The sequence below is a fragment of the Elaeis guineensis genome, chromosome 5 (assembly GCF_000442705.2).
Source record: "Elaeis guineensis isolate ETL-2024a chromosome 5, EG11, whole genome shotgun sequence".
Lineage (NCBI taxonomy): Eukaryota > Viridiplantae > Streptophyta > Magnoliopsida > Arecales > Arecaceae > Elaeis > Elaeis guineensis.
The window spans coordinates 122,922,719-122,940,235 of NC_025997.2; the positions used below are offsets into that span (position 1 = coordinate 122,922,719).

The 17,517-nt window shown below is 41.1% G+C and overlaps 1 protein-coding gene and 1 long non-coding RNA gene across 5 annotated transcripts; one reads left to right on the forward strand and one right to left on the reverse strand.

Moving 5' to 3' along the window:
• The first annotated feature begins 380 nt into the window (after window positions 1-380).
• LOC105046035 (high-affinity nitrate transporter 2.3) lies at window positions 381-3,537 on the forward strand. The gene is made up of 2 exons (XM_010924517.4): window positions 381-2,162; window positions 2,904-3,537. The coding sequence occupies exons 1-2, from the start codon at window positions 997-999 to the stop codon at window positions 3,268-3,270; spliced, it is 1,533 nt and encodes a 510-aa protein (XP_010922819.1). The 5' UTR covers window positions 381-996; the 3' UTR covers window positions 3,271-3,537.
• LOC105046033 (uncharacterized) lies at window positions 3,111-13,577 on the reverse strand. 4 transcript variants are annotated; one of them, XR_012141642.1, is made up of 7 exons: window positions 13,351-13,577; window positions 13,001-13,162; window positions 7,052-7,223; window positions 4,619-5,926; window positions 4,437-4,506; window positions 3,329-4,186; window positions 3,111-3,244 (listed from the first exon to the last, which is right to left on the reverse strand). It is a non-coding gene; the product is annotated as an uncharacterized lncRNA (long non-coding RNA). The 4 variants fall into 4 exon arrangements; XR_012141640.1 differs by having other exon boundaries at window positions 3,329-5,635; window positions 5,709-5,926; XR_012141641.1 differs by having other exon boundaries at window positions 4,437-5,926.
• Window positions 13,578-17,517: the final 3,940 nt, after the last annotated feature.

The window sequence follows — 17,517 nt, forward strand, 5'->3', positions numbered from 1 at the left end:
AAGATTTCATGGATCCTCAAGAAGATTAATGACATATTTGATTGAAGGAAGTTGGATTATAGAATGGAAATAGGAGTGAATGACTTCTATTTTGATTGTTTGATGGAGAGAAGTTTCATTTTCATTCCGATTATAAGAAAAAAATGAGAATACTTCAATATCTTAAAACCCAATCTTTATCTTTCTCTAGAATTTAAATATCATTCTGATTTCAATTACGAATCAGAGACGTTATTATTCTAATTTCTATTCCAATGCATTTCGATTTTAATTTCATTTCTGTTCACGAACCAAACATATCCTACAAAACAATCTCCATTTCATCATAAAAAAAAAAAGAAAAAGAAAGGATTTCAGCTGCACCCAAACGGCAACTTGCACCCTTCCTTGCTTGCACTTGCAACCATATTGAAGGCATGACTAACACCCGGTGAAGGCACGATTCCAAACCTGATTTTGGATCACCACCCTAAGATATTACCAGCCAACTAAGCTGGAACATTAAAAGATGATTAGAAACCAACTTAACTTAAACGGTTCATTGAGTGTAATAATTAACTAACTTAAAAAAAAGGGGCATCCCGGATCTTCTCCACAAAAAGAATCAGTTCCCGTCCCTTTGGAACTGCTGCAGATTCCAAAGTCAAAAACGCGACCAAATGGCTGTCTTTCCTCGCCCTTTCACAAACTGCGGCGGGAGGAAGACACACCAAAAAGTCCACGACCCTTTCTTCCCTCCCCAATTTGTTCTTCGTTTCCTTCCTTTTCTCCCATCACACACAGAGAATTTTCTTCTACATGTGCCTTTCAGCAATTCCCTCAACAAGTCCCAAACCCCTTTGATATCTTCTCCACTCTATATCTAGCAGAGAAGGAGGCTGCATTCTATGAGAGTCCAAACCCAGTCCAATACACAGAGTCTCATCCAGATAGAGAAAAACTGGTGCTACTTCTGGTCGATAATTAAAAGCGGTGAAGCCTGGGAGCGAGGAAGGCATGGAGAATCCAAAGAAGCCATCATCACTCCAGGTGGAATTGCCGGCCTGTGAGGCGACGCGCTTCGAGCTTCCGGTCGACTCCGAGCACAAGGCCACCGAGTTCCGGCTCTTCTCCTTCGCCAAGCCGCACATGCGCGCCTTCCACCTCTCCTGGTTTTCCTTCTTCTGCTGCTTCGTCTCCACCTTCGCTGCCCCGCCCCTCCTCCCGGTCATCCGCGACAACCTCGGCCTCACCACCACCGATATCGGCAACGCCGGCATCGCCTCCGTCTCGGGCGCGGTCTTCGCCCGCCTCGCCATGGGCACCGCCTGCGACCTCGTCGGCCCCCGCCTCGCCTCCGCCTCGCTCATCCTCCTCACCACCCCCGCCGTCTACTCCACCGCCATCATCGACTCCGCCTCCTCCTACCTCCTCGTCCGCTTCTTCACCGGCTTCTCCATCGCCTCCTTCGTCTCCACCCAGTTCTGGATGAGCTCCATGTTCTCCCCGCCGAAACTAGGAGTCGCCAACGGCCTCGCCGGAGGTTGGGGCAACCTCGGCGGCGGCGCCACCCAGCTCATCATGCCCCTCGTCTACGACCTCATCCGCCACACCGGTACCACGAGTTTCACCGCATGGCGCGTCGCATTCTTCATCCCGGGGGTCATGCAGGCCCTGTCGGCGATCGCCGTCCTCGCTTTAGGCCAGGACATGCCCGACGGCAACTACCGGAATCTGGAGAAGGCCGGAAACAAGCCCAAGGACAGCTTCCACAAGGTGTTCTACAATGGAGTCACCAACTATAGGGGATGGATACTGGCGTTAACGTACGGGTACTGCTTCGGGGTGGAGTTGACGGTGGACAACATTATAGCAGAGTATTTTTATGATAGATTTGGTGTCAATCTCCAGACAGCTGGGATCATTGCGGCGAGCTTTGGGCTGGCGAACATCGTGTCGAGGCCCGGTGGCGGGTGGTTGTCGGATCGGATGTCCGAGAGGTTTGGGATGAGGGGGAGGTTGTGGAGTTTGTGGGTGGTGCAGAGCCTGGGTGGGGTTCTCTGTATCCTGTTAGGGAGGATGGACACCCTCAGCGCGTCCATTGCCGTCATGGTGTTCTTCTCATTCTTTGTTCAGGCTGCTTGTGGGCTCACCTTCGGTGTTGTCCCTTTTGTCTCCAGAAGGTATGGATGGCTCCTCCTTTTTGTCATCTTTTTAACTCGCTTAAAAATAGGAGTCATATACATCAATAGGAAAACTTAGCCCAAACTTTGTCCTGGGTTTCCAATATATTTCACCACAGCCAGTTCTCTTACAAGAAAAATTTTGCCTGAGATGCATAAGAAAGAAATACCTAATTCTTTAGGCTGTGAGAAAAGAGACGTGGCATATAAGAGGAGAAACGCAGAGTCACAAATTCACAATACTTAAAAATATATTGCAAGTCAGATGAATCCATCTTCTATAAACACCTGACCTCAGTTTATTCTGCCGAATTTTGAAGTGATCGTCTTGCTCATCAAGGTCCCATGTGGCATGGGTGCCAGTTTCCCATTTTTTTTTTTTTTTTGGGTGCCCAAGTAATATTTGGTAACCTAGAATGCATTTTCAGTGTTTTGGAACCGGCAACCAATTTCTAAATATTGTATAAATCAGAAAATATGGTTTTTATTTTTTAAAAACCGAGAAATTCCCACCACTGGCTACCACCGCAGCCAGCCACCACCTCTGCACCGACGTTGGCCATTGCTAACCATAAGTTGTCACCGCTGGCCATCGTTGCTCGATACCAGCTACCATCTCCACCACTGTTGCCATATTCATCCCTAAACAGGTTTCAAGTTTTTAAAATTTTGGAAAGAATAGGTATCAGTTTCTTAAAAAATTGAAAACTGGCAACCATGCTAAAGGATATGTTCGTGCAGGTCTTTGGGATTGATCTCGGGGATGGCAGGAGGTGGTGGGAATGTGGGAGCAGTCATAACTCAGCTTATATTCTTCAGAGGCTCCAAATACTCGAAGGAAACAGGGATCACTCTCATGGGCATCATGATCCTGTGCTGCACCCTACCAATCATGCTCATCTATTTCCCACAGTGGGGTGGGATGTTCTGTAGCCCCAAACCAAATGCCACAGAAGAAGTATATTATGCAGCTGAATGGAATGAGAATGAGAAAGAGAAAGGTTACCACTCAGCAAGCTTAAAGTTTGCAGAGAACAGTGTCAGTGAAAGGGGTAAAAGAGGGGACTCCTCACCTACAGTCCCTGCAGATGTACCAACACAAACATGAACATAAGAAATTTATTTAAGAAAGTCATCAACAGCCGGTTTGAGAAACATCAACTCACCTGCTGTTTGATTTCTTATCCATGCAAGTTATTGATATGTTTAAACGCCCGAAAATACTGTCTGAAATGAAGATAATGTCTCGCAGAAGAGCATGTAAAAGCCTGCAGCAACTGCCACAATGATCTTTGCGAGTTCCGGAGCATCTTTGTAAATCAGAAGGCTAGGAAAGTTGAGTATAATGTTTCTTGTTCTTCTCTTACCAAAAGCTTTGTGATCTTAAATACAAGTATTTTAGGCAACACAAGGATAAACTAAACTAAATTTATGACAAAACAAGGCCAAGGCTCAAATGTCTAGCAGAATAGAACAGAGTCGTGGCAGAAGATCCTTCAATTCTAAATGCCCTCATTAGAAGCTTAAATATTAAATTATGATGAACACAGCTACATCTACAGCTAGTAGACCAATTGAAAAGAAGATTGTTGACAAAACAACTAAACATAATTTCCAATCAGTAAATAATCCAGAAAGCTCTTCTTATAGGACAGATTGTAAAAAGGTAAAAATACTTCCCTACCAGTACAAGTCTTTAAACTTGTTAGCTTCCTCCATGACCTGCAGTACAAAGGCTTCAAGCCATAAGCTTTTCTCTTGACGCCCATTATCAAATTTCAACCAACAATCAGCACAAGTGGACACTAAAGCCTGAGGGAAAAGCTCCGGAGTTCAATGGAAAAGGAAATGGGTTCACTTGTCACCACTGCTTCTCATCAGAGAACGGGCAACGGGGAATATTGCATAGAAGTTTCTCATCTGAAACAGCATATCGCTTGTTCATTTCAATCATTGCCTTCTCAGCGGCTGTGTCAACTTGATCCTTGCACATAAAGTGCAGGTAAGCAGCAGAAGCACAAAAACTGCAAAGAATTGTGCCATAAACAACATATATTAAAATTTATGTAATGCATTAATGGAAACTAACAAATTTCCAGTACAAAAATGTACACTGATCATAAGTAAATCTATCACAAAAGAAAATAATAAGTGCAATAAAATAAAGTAACAAGCTGAAAAAATAATTCCGCAACTCCTTATTAATCTCTGGCGATATCTGTCTGGATATAGGCATTCCTGAAAACAGTTTTGATAAAGAAAGCAATGACTCACCACTTACATGAGGAGATGTCCGAAACCGTGCAAGCAAGCATGGCCAAAATATAGATCCATGTTTATTTATCTGTATGTCATAATTATATGGTTAATGCATAATGTCCATCAGCTGAGCAGGCAACATGCTATTTGCCAAGTGAAGTGTGAGAAATATATCCATGAAACCTAAAATTGAATACCTGATCATTTTTTTGAGCCTTTCTAGTGCAATTTGATGGTCAAAGATATGTCCACTGTCTTGCATACTGGCAAGGATTTATAATATTTCTATAAAATTGATTCTTTGTTTGGTGGAAATAAGTGTAGAATCCCCCAAGTATTTGTCTCTTTGCAGTTGTCAATGCATTTTTGAAACTCAATTTTTGCCGAGTAGAGGTATCCTGGTAACAAGGCATGCATAATATAACTGCAAACAACAAATAGATAAGCATGTGCTGGCTTGATTATTATCTGTTTGTACAGATGTCCAAGTTTTTTTTCACTTTATTTATATTAAAAAGATATATCAGACTGCTCAAAACCATAATTGTTATTCACAATAGCTGCTAATATGTCTTTTTTTATCATTCCAGACATGAAGGTACTTGATGCTGATTACTATATATCCTCAGTTGTCTTACAGAAAAAATAGAAACTCTCTAAATACTCTAGAACATTCTCAGTATCTGTAAGTAGCCATCAATCATACCATCATTCCAGGACATCTTTAAGGTGTCTCTTATATTCTCTTCTACATATGTGTCACTATCAACATGTATGAATTCATTCACATCTTACTATGGCAAAATCTTAATGTCATTTCTGGTCTCATGTTCCATCATGATCAGGAAATGCCACATCATTTCAAGTAAAGCTAATCATTTTCTTCTATTATAAGAAGAGGACATGTTCATATATTATACATGTAGGTAACTCCATTCATGTACTCATTTCATTGAATGAAAAATTTGAAAAACCAAGGACATGACTATCTGACAACCCTGCCTCTCAAACAGATGCTGTGGATGGAACCATCTAGGCCTCCAAGCTATGGAACCATGAAATATGCATTAGTGGAAACAAATGATCCTAGACAAAACAGAACATAAAACATCAAAACAGAGAAGAGAGATGAAATCAAACTGACCAATGCAGATAAGAGTTAAAAAACTGAACCAACTGCCAATTACAGAAAGAATGCACATGCCAGTGATCACCTGCATAACAATTTTCCCTGCTGAGAATTGAATATAGATTACAGAAAACAAGGAACAACTGTTGGAGCTTTACCGTGAGGAATTTCTTCAAATCCTTTCCTGAAGCAATGAATCTGAAAATCGCAAAACTTTCATTACTGATTTTGCCTTTCTCATCGGGCCTTGGCTTTAGTAGGTCCTTTGGAATGTTCTTGGTAGTGTTCTGGTTTATGATTTTTATGTCTCACTGAATGAGCTATTCTTAGGAACAGGTCCTCAGCCAAGATAACCTCCAAAAAATTTGGAGGGGGCCTAAATTTTATAAGTAAAATAGTGGAATTAATTTATGCACTGTAGATGATAAACTGGAAACTGTATCATTATAAATTGATATGTATAAAAACTTCATTGTTTACATGAACTCTAAATGTCAAACATTCTTTCCTTCAACTAATAAACTAGAGGACAACCATGAAGAGAATTTGTTACATTCATGTTGTTTTGAAGCAATGTAGCTTTTATGAATAAAGAAGGTAAAAAAAAAGGTAGATGAATTATTTATGGCAAATATTTAATTATCTGTTAAATTAATATCCAATTCTCTCAAACTGACCTATTTTGTCCTGCTTAAAGCATTCTGTCCTCTAAAACTGCCTGGGATTTAAACAAACTTTCCTCTAATTCAATGGAATGGAGGATCTTCTTCAATGAGGATGTAATCATGATAGGAAATTACAGAAAAGTTCAACCAGTCAAACAACTTCACCAAAATTTGAAAAGGACGTGGTACAGAACCATTATGTGCAGGATCACCAATTGAAAATGTAAACAAAAACTCTTATTTTTTAAATTTTTTTCCTTTTCACTTCCGGGAGAGACATGGGAGATTATGCAATTGACTGACAAAATGAAAGTACAAGAACATTCCATGATTGGAACTGGTGATAAGGAGACCAGAATTACGTGTTAGTCAGAGGGAAAAACAGGTTAAGGAAAAGTTGCTTAGCACATACTATTTGCTAAGTATAGAAAGAAGTGGCATCATGGATGAACCAAGGTGCGAAAAAAAAGGTTTTTCAGCACATACTATTTGCATTTTCGTGCTAAAATATGGTTGAAAATAAGAAACTGATGCCAAATAGGAACACAAGGCTCTCCCTAAGTAGCACAAAGTTTCAAATGAAGGCCGAACAGGATCCTAGGGGGCATGCAGATCAATGAAACCTTCGAGAAAATGTGCAAGCCAACAATAGAAGCCCCCATATTGACCAGCTTAGGTAGAAATGGTAATAATGAAGCTGAACAAAAGTTTTACAGGTGACACATAAAGTAACCCAAGACAAGACATTAGTGAAGCATGTAATAAAGACCAGCTATGGAAGAACTAAAATGTCATCATTAAAGCTATTAAAAAAAAAAAAAGGTGATATCACATACCTATTGATACATGATGCTGCATTGGACCAGAGAAACAATACTACCAATAAAAATATAAGAGAGTGACAGATAAAAGTGATAGCCATGCATCCAAAGAGAAGCCAGCGAACAGTAGCACCAGCAAGAATGCTTGCTGACATTTGCTTGTTTCTCCATAATATGACATCAGCAGCTGAAATCAGAACAAAAAAAGCAGCTAATAGGTGTTGAAAGAATCATAAACTCAAGCAATAGCATTGTATGTGCAAGATTTAAAGATCACATGGAACTAGATATATGGTAAATAAACTGCAAAGATTATGTCAATTTATCACTTTAAGTGACCGGTCAAAAGTATGCTACAAGAAACAAAATAGATACTAAAATGGAGAAGAGAACTTAAGAGACTTAAGGAACATATTGTATATTTGTCTACCTCCCCAACATCTTTTTCTGTTTTTAAAGCAAAATGGTCAACATTTCTTTCCAACAGCCATCAAATATAATGGTACATTGTAGATTATATTGATCAAAGTCAAGAAAAAAATTTTTTTTGTTAAAATATTTCGTATATAAGTCAACATAATGCTTTGCGCAAAAAAATTCATATGTAAGGCCCTTCACAAGCTTCAGCTAATGAAAAATATTCAAATGAGTGCAAAAACTGTGATCTTAGTGATACTTTTTAGAAACAAAGAAAAATGCCATAAAAACTATGCAGATTAGACATCATTTGTCTACATTTACCTAATCATCATTAATAGATCTTGCTCTCATGGTGGCAGTGAAGTATGCACGAGACATGATGAATCTAGAAGCAAATGGAGGGTGCTAACTGGTCCAATTGGTAAAGTCAGTGGGCGCCGGACACCAGTGACATGGTTCCAACCTCCCCACTCACCTGATTTTTTCTGAGCTTTCTCCTATCCTAGTTATTGAAAAAAAACAACATATAGAAGCAAATGTCTAATGTCATCTTAGGCAAGTAATATTTGTTATCAAACATGTGGATCAGAAGTCAATGCTTCAGAATAACTTACACCATTTTTTAAAGCTTTGAATGTGCATAGAATCATCATCACACAGAAAGTTCAGGCAAAGTTACTGGGTGTTGGAGACCAGTGAGATGGTTCAAATCTCTCCCACACCTAATTGCGGCCATGCTTTCTCCTGTCCTAGTTCTAAAAAAACGAGATATAGAAGCAAATATCTAATGTCATCTGTTAGGATTTGACGTCTCGAGATTCGGTTCATATTGAGTCCACAGCTAAGTCTACGGCGAAAAATGGAGTCCAACGAGACCAAGATCGCTCCAAACGGACCTCGGACGGAGAAGATACGTGCTTTTGAAGTAGGGACGAAACCCAAGATGGTGGAGGACCGTCGGTGGACCGGCGATGGCGCGGCCCAGGCGGGGCCAACGTGCGGGATGCGCGGCCCAGCATGGGCCCGCGGACCGGGCAGTCCACGGCCGGATTTGTGGACCGTCTGGGCGTTTCCCAGGCGTTTCTATCAGTCCATGCTACTATTTCGTAGACCGGAGCGCGATCGGACGGCATGGGTGGCTCTCGGTCTTGATCCAACGATCTAGGGGATTATTTAGCTTTGTTTAGGACTCCTAATCCCTCTCTAATCAGTGTTTAAGGCCTTTAAAAGGCCTGTGCCTCAACAGAGAAGTAGTGAGTGGCTTGGTTTTATCTCACGGAAATCCGTGAGGTCTGTGGTCGCGGAGAAACCAACCCGAGAGAAGAGAGAGAGACCGCGTCGCTGAGAGAGAAGAAGTAGGAGGCTCCTAGATAGCGGACGCCGGTCGCTTCAGGGGTTCAGGAGGGTCTTCCAAGAGAGAGAGCTTTTGTGAGGGAGAACTTCAGGTGAGAGAGAAATTGGGTGTACGAGGGTTGAGGGTGAGATCTCCTCTTGTAAATTTTTTTTTTCATAGTGAAGTTTGCATGTCCTGTTGAGACGAGTCCTTTTATGGCTGATCCACGTATTTTGATTGTTTTTGTTTCATTTCTTCTTTCTTCCGCTGCATCGTGTGGTACTGAAAAGATCCTGGGAGGTGGTATTCTGGCCAGACATCCACCCAATAAGTGATATCAGAGCGAGGCGATACAAAAATGCAGATTGCAGCGGTGGTGATGGAGAAGACTGAAGATGGAGAAGACAGGATCAATCAGGATGGAGATCAATAAGTTTAATGGTAAGAGCAATTTCTCCTTGTGGCAGGCAAGGGTGAAGAATGTGTTCATCCAACAGGAGTTGATCGATGCTCTCTTGTGCGATGAGAAGCCAACCACCATAGAGATATGGGATTGGAAACGGCTACAGATGCAGGCGGTGAGTACCATCCGCATGTACCTGGTGAATGAAGTGGTGATCTATGTGCTAAGCGAGATTTTTCCGACGGTGCTGTGGTCGAAGCTCGAGGAGTTGTATATGGCGAAGTCTCTCACCAACACTCTTTTTCTCTGGAGGCAGTTCTACCAACTGCGGATGACTGAGGAATAGAACGTGCAGAAGAATCTCAGCTACTTCCAGAAGATCCTCACCGACCTGCTCAGCGTTGGCGAGAATGTTGAGGAGAAGACCAGAGCACTGATTTTGCTAGCATCGCTTCCACCTTCGTACGAGTCCTTGGTGACTGCTCTTCTAGTGGGGAAGAGCACCATCAAGATGGATGAGGTTACCACGACGATACTCCAGAACGAGGTTCTCAGGAGGGAGAATCCAGCTTCGAGCTCAGGTGGTAGTAGCTTAGCTTTGGTGGCTTCTAAAAGAGCAGGAGGCGGTAGACGGAGCGACAGGAGATTGCGACGAGGGTAGTCCATGTCCAGGAGGGACTTGAGCAAAACCAGGTATTACCGATGTGAGGAGTTAGGGCATCTAACCAGAGATTACCCTCAACTCAAAAATCAGACGATAGCTGCTGTGGCGACGGCCGACAGCGATTCAGATAAAGATGTCCTGGAGATATCTGCCGAGATATCTACTTCTTTCCAGCAGTGGATATTAGATTCTGTATGCCCCTATTATGTATGTTGCATAGAGGAGCAGTTTGCCTTTCTGGAGAACAGTGAGGGTATTGTATATCTGCCGGATGGATCGAGCTGTGCGATCAGAGGCATCGGGACGGTCAGCTGGAGGACACACAACGGTGCAGTGAGAAGATTGGGAGAGATCCGATACATATCCGATTTCAGATGGAATCTTATTTCACTTAGCAGATTGGATTCGAGAGGCTACAGGACAGTAGTTGGTGAAGGAATTTTGAGGGTGCTACGCGGCGATAGGATTGTGTTGGAGGGAAAGAAGGGGAGCAGAGGATATTATTACCTGGCGGGGAGCCCAGTACGAGGTGGAGCTTCGGGAGCTAGGTGGAGCCCAAAGTCAGGTGGAGGTGGATCGGACACGAGACAGGAGACTCGGGAGGACGAGAGACGACGTCGCAGGGTGAGATTCTTATTGCCGCAGGATGATGCCCCAAGCAGGTCTTAGGTCAGGAGGAGCACAGTATACGACAAAGATGGGATCGAGCAGCCTAGCTCGACTCCCATGTTTGTCCATCCATGATTAGCAGACGATTGCTCCAGGACATGAGGACGAAGAGATTCAGAAGCTCTCAGAGTTAGGAGAAGACCGAATATCGAGTTGAGATGGAGATTGTTAGGATTTGACGTCTCGAGATTCGGTCCATATTGAGCCCACAGCAAAATCTGCAGTGAAAAACAAAGTCCAACGAGATCAAGATCACCCCAAACAGACCTCGGATGGAGAAGATACTTGCTTTTGAAGTCGGCACGAAACCCAAGGTGACGGAGGACCGGCAGTGGGCCGGCGGAGCGGCGACGGTGCGGCCGCAGGCGGCGGAGCGCGGCCCAGCGTGAGCGCGCAGCCCAGGCGGGAGTGCGGCCCAGCCCACGCGCGGGCCCGCGGGGTGCAGCCCAGGCCCGTGCGCATGGGCCGGCCCAGGCCCAAGCACCGCTAGGTTTGGTTTTCCCGGTCCATCGTGGACCGGACGGTCCACGGCTGGGTCTGTGGACCGCCTGGACGTTTTTCAGGCATTTCTCGCGGTCCACGGTACTATTTCTTGAATCGAAGCGCGATCGGACGGCGTGGGTGGCTCCCGATCTTGATCGGACAGTCCAGGGGGTTATTTGGCTTTGTTTAGGACTCCTAATCCCTCTCTAATTGGTGTTTAAGGCCTTTAAAAGGCCTGTGCCTCAACAGAGAAGTAGTGGGTGGCTTGGTTTTACCTCACAGAAATCTGTGGGGTTTGTGGCCGCACGGAAACCAACCCTAGAGAAGAGAGAGAGACCGCATCGCTGAGAGAGAAGGAGCAGGAGGCTCCTGGACAGTGGATGCCGGTCGCTTTAGGGGTTCAGGGAGATCTTCCAAGAGAGAGCTTTTATGAGAGAGAACTTCAGGTGAGAGAGAAATTGGGTGTACGAGGGTTGAGGGTGAGATCTCCTCTTGTAAAATTTTTTTTTCATAGTGAAGTTTGCATGTCCTGTGGAGACGAGTCCTTTTGTGGCTGATCCACGTATTTTGATTGTTTTTGTTTTATTTCTTCTTTCTTCCTGCTGCATCGTGTGGTATTAAAAAAATCCTGGAAGGTGGTGTCTTAGTCAGACATCCACCTAACAAGATCTTAGGCAAGTAAATTTATTATTACACATTTGGATCATAAGGTAATATGTCAGAAGAACTTACATCATTTTTTTTTATAGACTTGAGTGTGCCTGGGATCATCATCGCACAGAAAGCTCAGGCACAACAAATATGAACTTTAGATCATGACCAGAGAACACGAGTAAAGCTGCATATGGGCGCAAGGCTAAGAGAACAGGGCCCTTATGTCCAGCTGTATCTGTCATATATCGTGCGCTAGGTTCGTGTGTTGTTTTATATAGGCAGCTAAAACAGCAATGAAGACTTCAGCATCTCTCATCATATTATGCACTGCAAAATGATTTTCTAAGATCAGCATAGATGTCCAAATGTTTACTTTTGAAATTCACAACCATCTCTTTACCAAGTCATGATGTCTTTCCAGATCAGTAACTGTCTTCCATTGCAGCTTTTCAAAACTTTGCTGCTGCTTCAATACTTTCTAATGACACCCCACAAAAAAACCAAAAAAAAAAAAAAAAACCACTTTCTTTTCCACCTAGTCCGCTATCAATGCTCTCCTCCCTGGTTCTCCTCCTCCTTTTCTTTTGATTAAAAGAGAGGGCAATGTATCCAATTCATCGAGAGAATGGGCTAAATACAACCAAATGCCATAATAGAAGGCAGTAAAACCTCCTACTCGGTTCACAGTGAACAAAATTCACTCTGCATTGCCCTTTACCCGACTCTTCTGGATCGGGAATGAACTTGTATTACTTACATGCCCAAATAACCAGATATAGTCAAGTAACATAAGCTAAGCTTCAGGATAGCCTCATTACAAATTCAGAAATTGCATTTAAACAGAAGAGGCGCTGATATATATTTATTTATCTATTATTTGAGGTGGGGGAAACTTCATCCAACAAGATAATGATTAGCAATTCCAATAAAAGGGACAACATAAGGTTGAGCCAGGTCAACTGCAATACAATTTTTAAATGAAACAGAAATCTTCATATATATTATGAGATAAATCAAAAATTTCCGAAAAAATAACTATTAACAAATAAAAGAGAAGGACCATTTAGCAGTGCTTATATAATATTTCCCATATAGGTTAAAAGATTCTCAAAATATGTTACAATTGCATAGCTTTTAGATATCCAATCATGGCAAAAGATTTCGAAAAAAAACGAATATGAGATTTGGAGATTGGATTTCTTAGAGGAAAAGAAAAATCTTCAAATATAACACAATCAAAATTCAGGGCAGCTATTCTGAGACTCTTCTTGTAAAAATATTACAATAATAGGACTACAACTAAAGAAATTGATACGAAAAATTCCAAAAAGGCATTACATTTTCCTCCTCCGAGGACGGTATGCATCGGTTCCTTCCACCCAAATAACCGTTTTTTTTTGCAAAAACTGGGGATGTGGTCTTCTCGCTTTCGGAATCAGAAGATGATGAACCTTTGCACTCATGGATCGTCTCCTCAACTGTAGCTTCCGCCATTCTTCCCTAAAGATCTTCTAAATTTTAGAAGGATGAAGAGAATGCTAAAGAATTGCATAACAAAGGGACGTCAAATGGAAAAGAAAGGAGAAGGATAGATCTACCAAACTTTGATATAAATGATAAATATAAAAATAGAAGCAAAATTATATCGTTGAAAAAGAATTGGAAAAAAAAAATTATGGAGATCTTACCGATAAAGAATCCATCAACCAAAACCCTCTCTTTTGCTCAAAAACCCTCAAACTGAACTAAAACCGGCAGCTAGGAATGCATAACCTGATGATCTAACGGTCAAGTTCGAGACTTCTCTTTTTGGGAATCACAAGCGCCCAGGAACGGCAAGGAGAAAGTTTCTTTGGCACCACGGTACCACACGAAGATTGGGTTTCAGTGTACCAGCGTCCTGTCACCTTTGGGACGAGAGGACTGGTCCAGTTCGTGAGATAATAACTGCCGTCATATAAAGTATCAATCATCTTACTACCAAAAAAAAAAAAAAGGTATCAATCATCTTGTGACTTATGATAATAAATACACTCTTTTCTTTTCTTTTCTTTTTTCCTTTTTAAGCTTGGATCTCTCCGATTTGGGACTAAAGGAGAGGGAACGATTTCATACAATATTACAGGTTAGAGTCTTCAATCCAAACCTAAAATTACAGCTCAAGTATTCATATATGCCATTACAGATGTAATGAAATCCATATGGTAAATAAGACCAAATTATGATACTATGAAGCTCGGATGATCACAAGCATTGCATGAAATACAAAGAGCTATGATATTCGTATATGCCATAATAGTCGTTATAGTCGTGATTGCATGAAATTGATATGGTAAATAAGACCACATTATATGATATGATGGAGCTTGCAAAATCTCAACCATCCATGATACGTAGAGAGCCATGATTGCAAGACTAGAGCTCTCCAATACACAATGTAGAGGCCTCCTTCAAAACTTGCCATTCATTGTCCATCTCATCCAATCTGTCCAACCAATCAGACAACTTCGTCATGCATGGCTCCACACTGGACCAAAGCATCAGCATTATGCAAGAAACACCTTGACTTGAATCTGAATTGATGACCTGGGAAATCTAGGCATATCTTATGCAAAGGATGCAATATGCCTTTGCCCTACTCTTAAGGGGATACACTCATTATTAGTAAGCCGGATCAAGATTCGTGGTCTCGATATCGAAATTCATGCCGATAACCGATCGGTATGATACCATACCGAACTGCACCGCTAATAACAAATAAAAAAAAAAATCCCATCCAATGGTTAAAAAAAAAAACAAACAAATCAAATCGAATCGGTACCGTACCAAACTGTCCGATATCAGATGATTCGAACTGATACCGTACCGAATCGATCAGTCCGATCTAGATTCAGATCATTTTTTGAAAAATCGATTTGAACCGGATCGATTTTTCGTCGATATGGTACGGTACAAGATATACCAGCGGGTTCAGACTGATATAGAATATCATGAGCTGGACTAACTAAGAAAATCAAGATAAAAATATTGAGCTTAGATCGTTGCATCCTCATCCAATAATTGCGCAAAGTGAAAAAATTTAACAGGCAAATTTGGATGCGATAGTAATACAGTGTCATAGGTCACTATGTTGCTGCAGTTGAGATGGAAAGGCTTAAAGGTTCAGTTCACCCAGATGTACCATGTCATTGTCCTCTAGACGTACAAACTCCTTGGCCTTTCATGCTCCAATACAGCAACCTTTGTTAACCAGTTCAACGGATCAGAAGTCAATTGGGGTTGGCTTTGCAACCATACAATCAGTCCAAATCAACATGTCTACCAAGATAATTTAGTCATAGTTAAACGTAATAATCGATGCAAATGTCAAATATGGCCTTACAAGCAGCTTGTGGTAAATTTATATTTTTTTCTTTCCTTGGCAAACCTTTAACTTTCATAAAAGTTAAGCAATAGTTATGACTTTCATTATTTTTTTCTTTCCTTGGCAAACCTTTCACTTTCATAAAAGTTAAGCAATAGTTATGACTTTCATCAAACGCAAACACACACACACACACACACACACACAGAGGGGAGACCAATATTCATCAAAAGGTGCACTATTTTTAGACCCTCATCTTTTGAACTCAATATTCTGCATTATAGTTCTAGCAAAATGCCTGACAAATAAAAAGCACTTTCACAATAATGCATGTCCAACTCCAACCAGGAGAAAATCTATGAGAGTTGTCAAGATCTATCACTTCATATTTTTTTGATGAAATGATATATCACTTTATATTAGCTGATACAAACTAAATCTTCATGAGTACCACTTCACTGAAAACCGAAGATGGATTAGTCATTGCACCAAACCCAAATGGGAACAAATATGAGTTCAAAAATTTATGCAGTATCTGGCAGTTTCTGTACAGCATGAATCAAATAATGCTTGGAGGGAGTGACAGCATATAAAAGATCATTTGCAAAGTCGTTAAAATCATTGGGTGGTCATGAACTTTTGCTCTAGAGAAGAAGACCCCTAAATTATATCCTTCAGAAGCAGGAACAAAAATGCGCACAAACCACATAAACACAACTTTTGTATCCAACTAAATAGAAACAATAACATTCAAAAACATACACATCCAACAAGGCATCAGATAAACACAAGTATAAACTTTGAGCGTGTAAATTAATATCTATGAAGGCAGAAATTCAGATGAACTGTAAAATGTGCAACATCAGTAGTTGAATGAGCAAATTCTGCAACAGGGACAAATGACAGCTTAATTCTATCTGTACCATGTAATGAACAGTTAGTATACTTCCAGGCAACAAAACTATCCTAATTAGGATTTTGTGAAAAAGCCACCAGTTATAAAAGCATCAGCAGTTCACATCCAATTAAAAAACAAATTCGAAATGGGGAGGCAGAGATGAGAATCTAGAGTGAAGACTATGCCTTGAACAGAGACTCCTGCAAGTCTTCCACCAAGAGTGCAGCAATCAAGTTAGATGATTCCCATTAAACACTTGAGCTTCCATGTCAACATACGTCTTGGGTATATGGATCGAACTTCTAAGACAGCCAAAAAGATAGCTGACACAATATTTATCCTTTGAATGTATGGCAAATTTTAGGTTAATCAAGCAAATAGCTCATCTGAATTCAATAACGAGAGCATCACCAAACAGGTACCATTTAACTATATTTCTAAAAATTCAGGTGCTGAAATATAATATCCCATCATCATGTGCATAATGAGCAAATTTTGCATCAGAAAGGTGGATGTAGGATCATTTGCCCCAGAAAAACACAAAAAGGAAAGGAACAGATGGGTACCCATTTGTTCTGATATGCAGGTACTATATTCTACCCAAAAAAAGTTTTGTTTTTTCATTTAGCACTGCTACGTGTACCCTTGACAGAAGCTGAGCTCCTTAATTCCAGCTGACATGTGAAATACTTCATTTTTCATGATCCATTAAAGAGATTATTGAAGCCAAACATGGAATTACCAAAACATGATTTAATGAAAAAATATCCATTTAAGCAAAAAGAATAAACTTGAGCCAAATACATAATGACAAAATAGGCAAAAAGCAAATGGGGGTTTGATCACATTTATAGCTAGACAAAAGAGTTTCAATCGCTTATAATCTAAAATATATTAGTCTTCCACAAAGATATTGTTCTCTACTCATTCCATAGATGGAGAAAATTTTTGGTTAGCATACAAAACATCATCACGCTGCTATTTTTCAAAGATCCAGCAGCATTCCCACCCTTGACCAACCAGCAGACCTAAATACCTCCAATTTGTCTGGTGGAAGCCTTTCAAAATTCAGCTCTACGCTATTTAAGCAGTCTAAATATTTAAAGTTTTAAACAGATTTCCACTTTAAAAGTCAGTTTTGTTTTAAATCCCCATAGGATGGGCCCATCCCGATCTTCCCATGGAATGGGATATGCCACCGTCCCGCTCTGTCCCGACACTTAGAATAAAAGATATCCGAAGACATCCCAATCGAGATGCTGGCAGGACGGCCGAGAAGCTAGCAGGACGGCTCTGTCCCAACACATGGGATGGTACTCCATTTCGGTGTCCTACGGGACGTCCCACTAGGACCTGAATCCTTGAGTACAAATATATTAATATAAAATAATGAGATCATTAAAGCCAAACACAGGCAAATCGGAATGAGGAAGGCTGCTATATCAACACATCAAAAAACTAGTATAAAGGAGAGTCACATTTACAACAACAAGCAAGCATTCCTAATTCACTTCACTTTAATAAGGATACTTATACTATCATAAAGGTGCAGGAATCTAAAGTCCAATAATCAATAACATAAGATTTTTCTTT

What these genes read in the sequence shown, in the direction of transcription:
- LOC105046035 (XM_010924517.4), top strand. Translation starts at nt 997, where the DNA reads ATGGAGAATCCAAAGAAGCCATCATCACTCCAGGTGGAATTGCCGGCC. An exon ending in GTCCCTTTTGTCTCCAGAAG is followed by an intron (nt 2,163 to 2,903) that starts GTATGGATGGCT and finishes ATGTTCGTGCAG; the next exon opens with GTCTTTGGGATTGATCTCGG.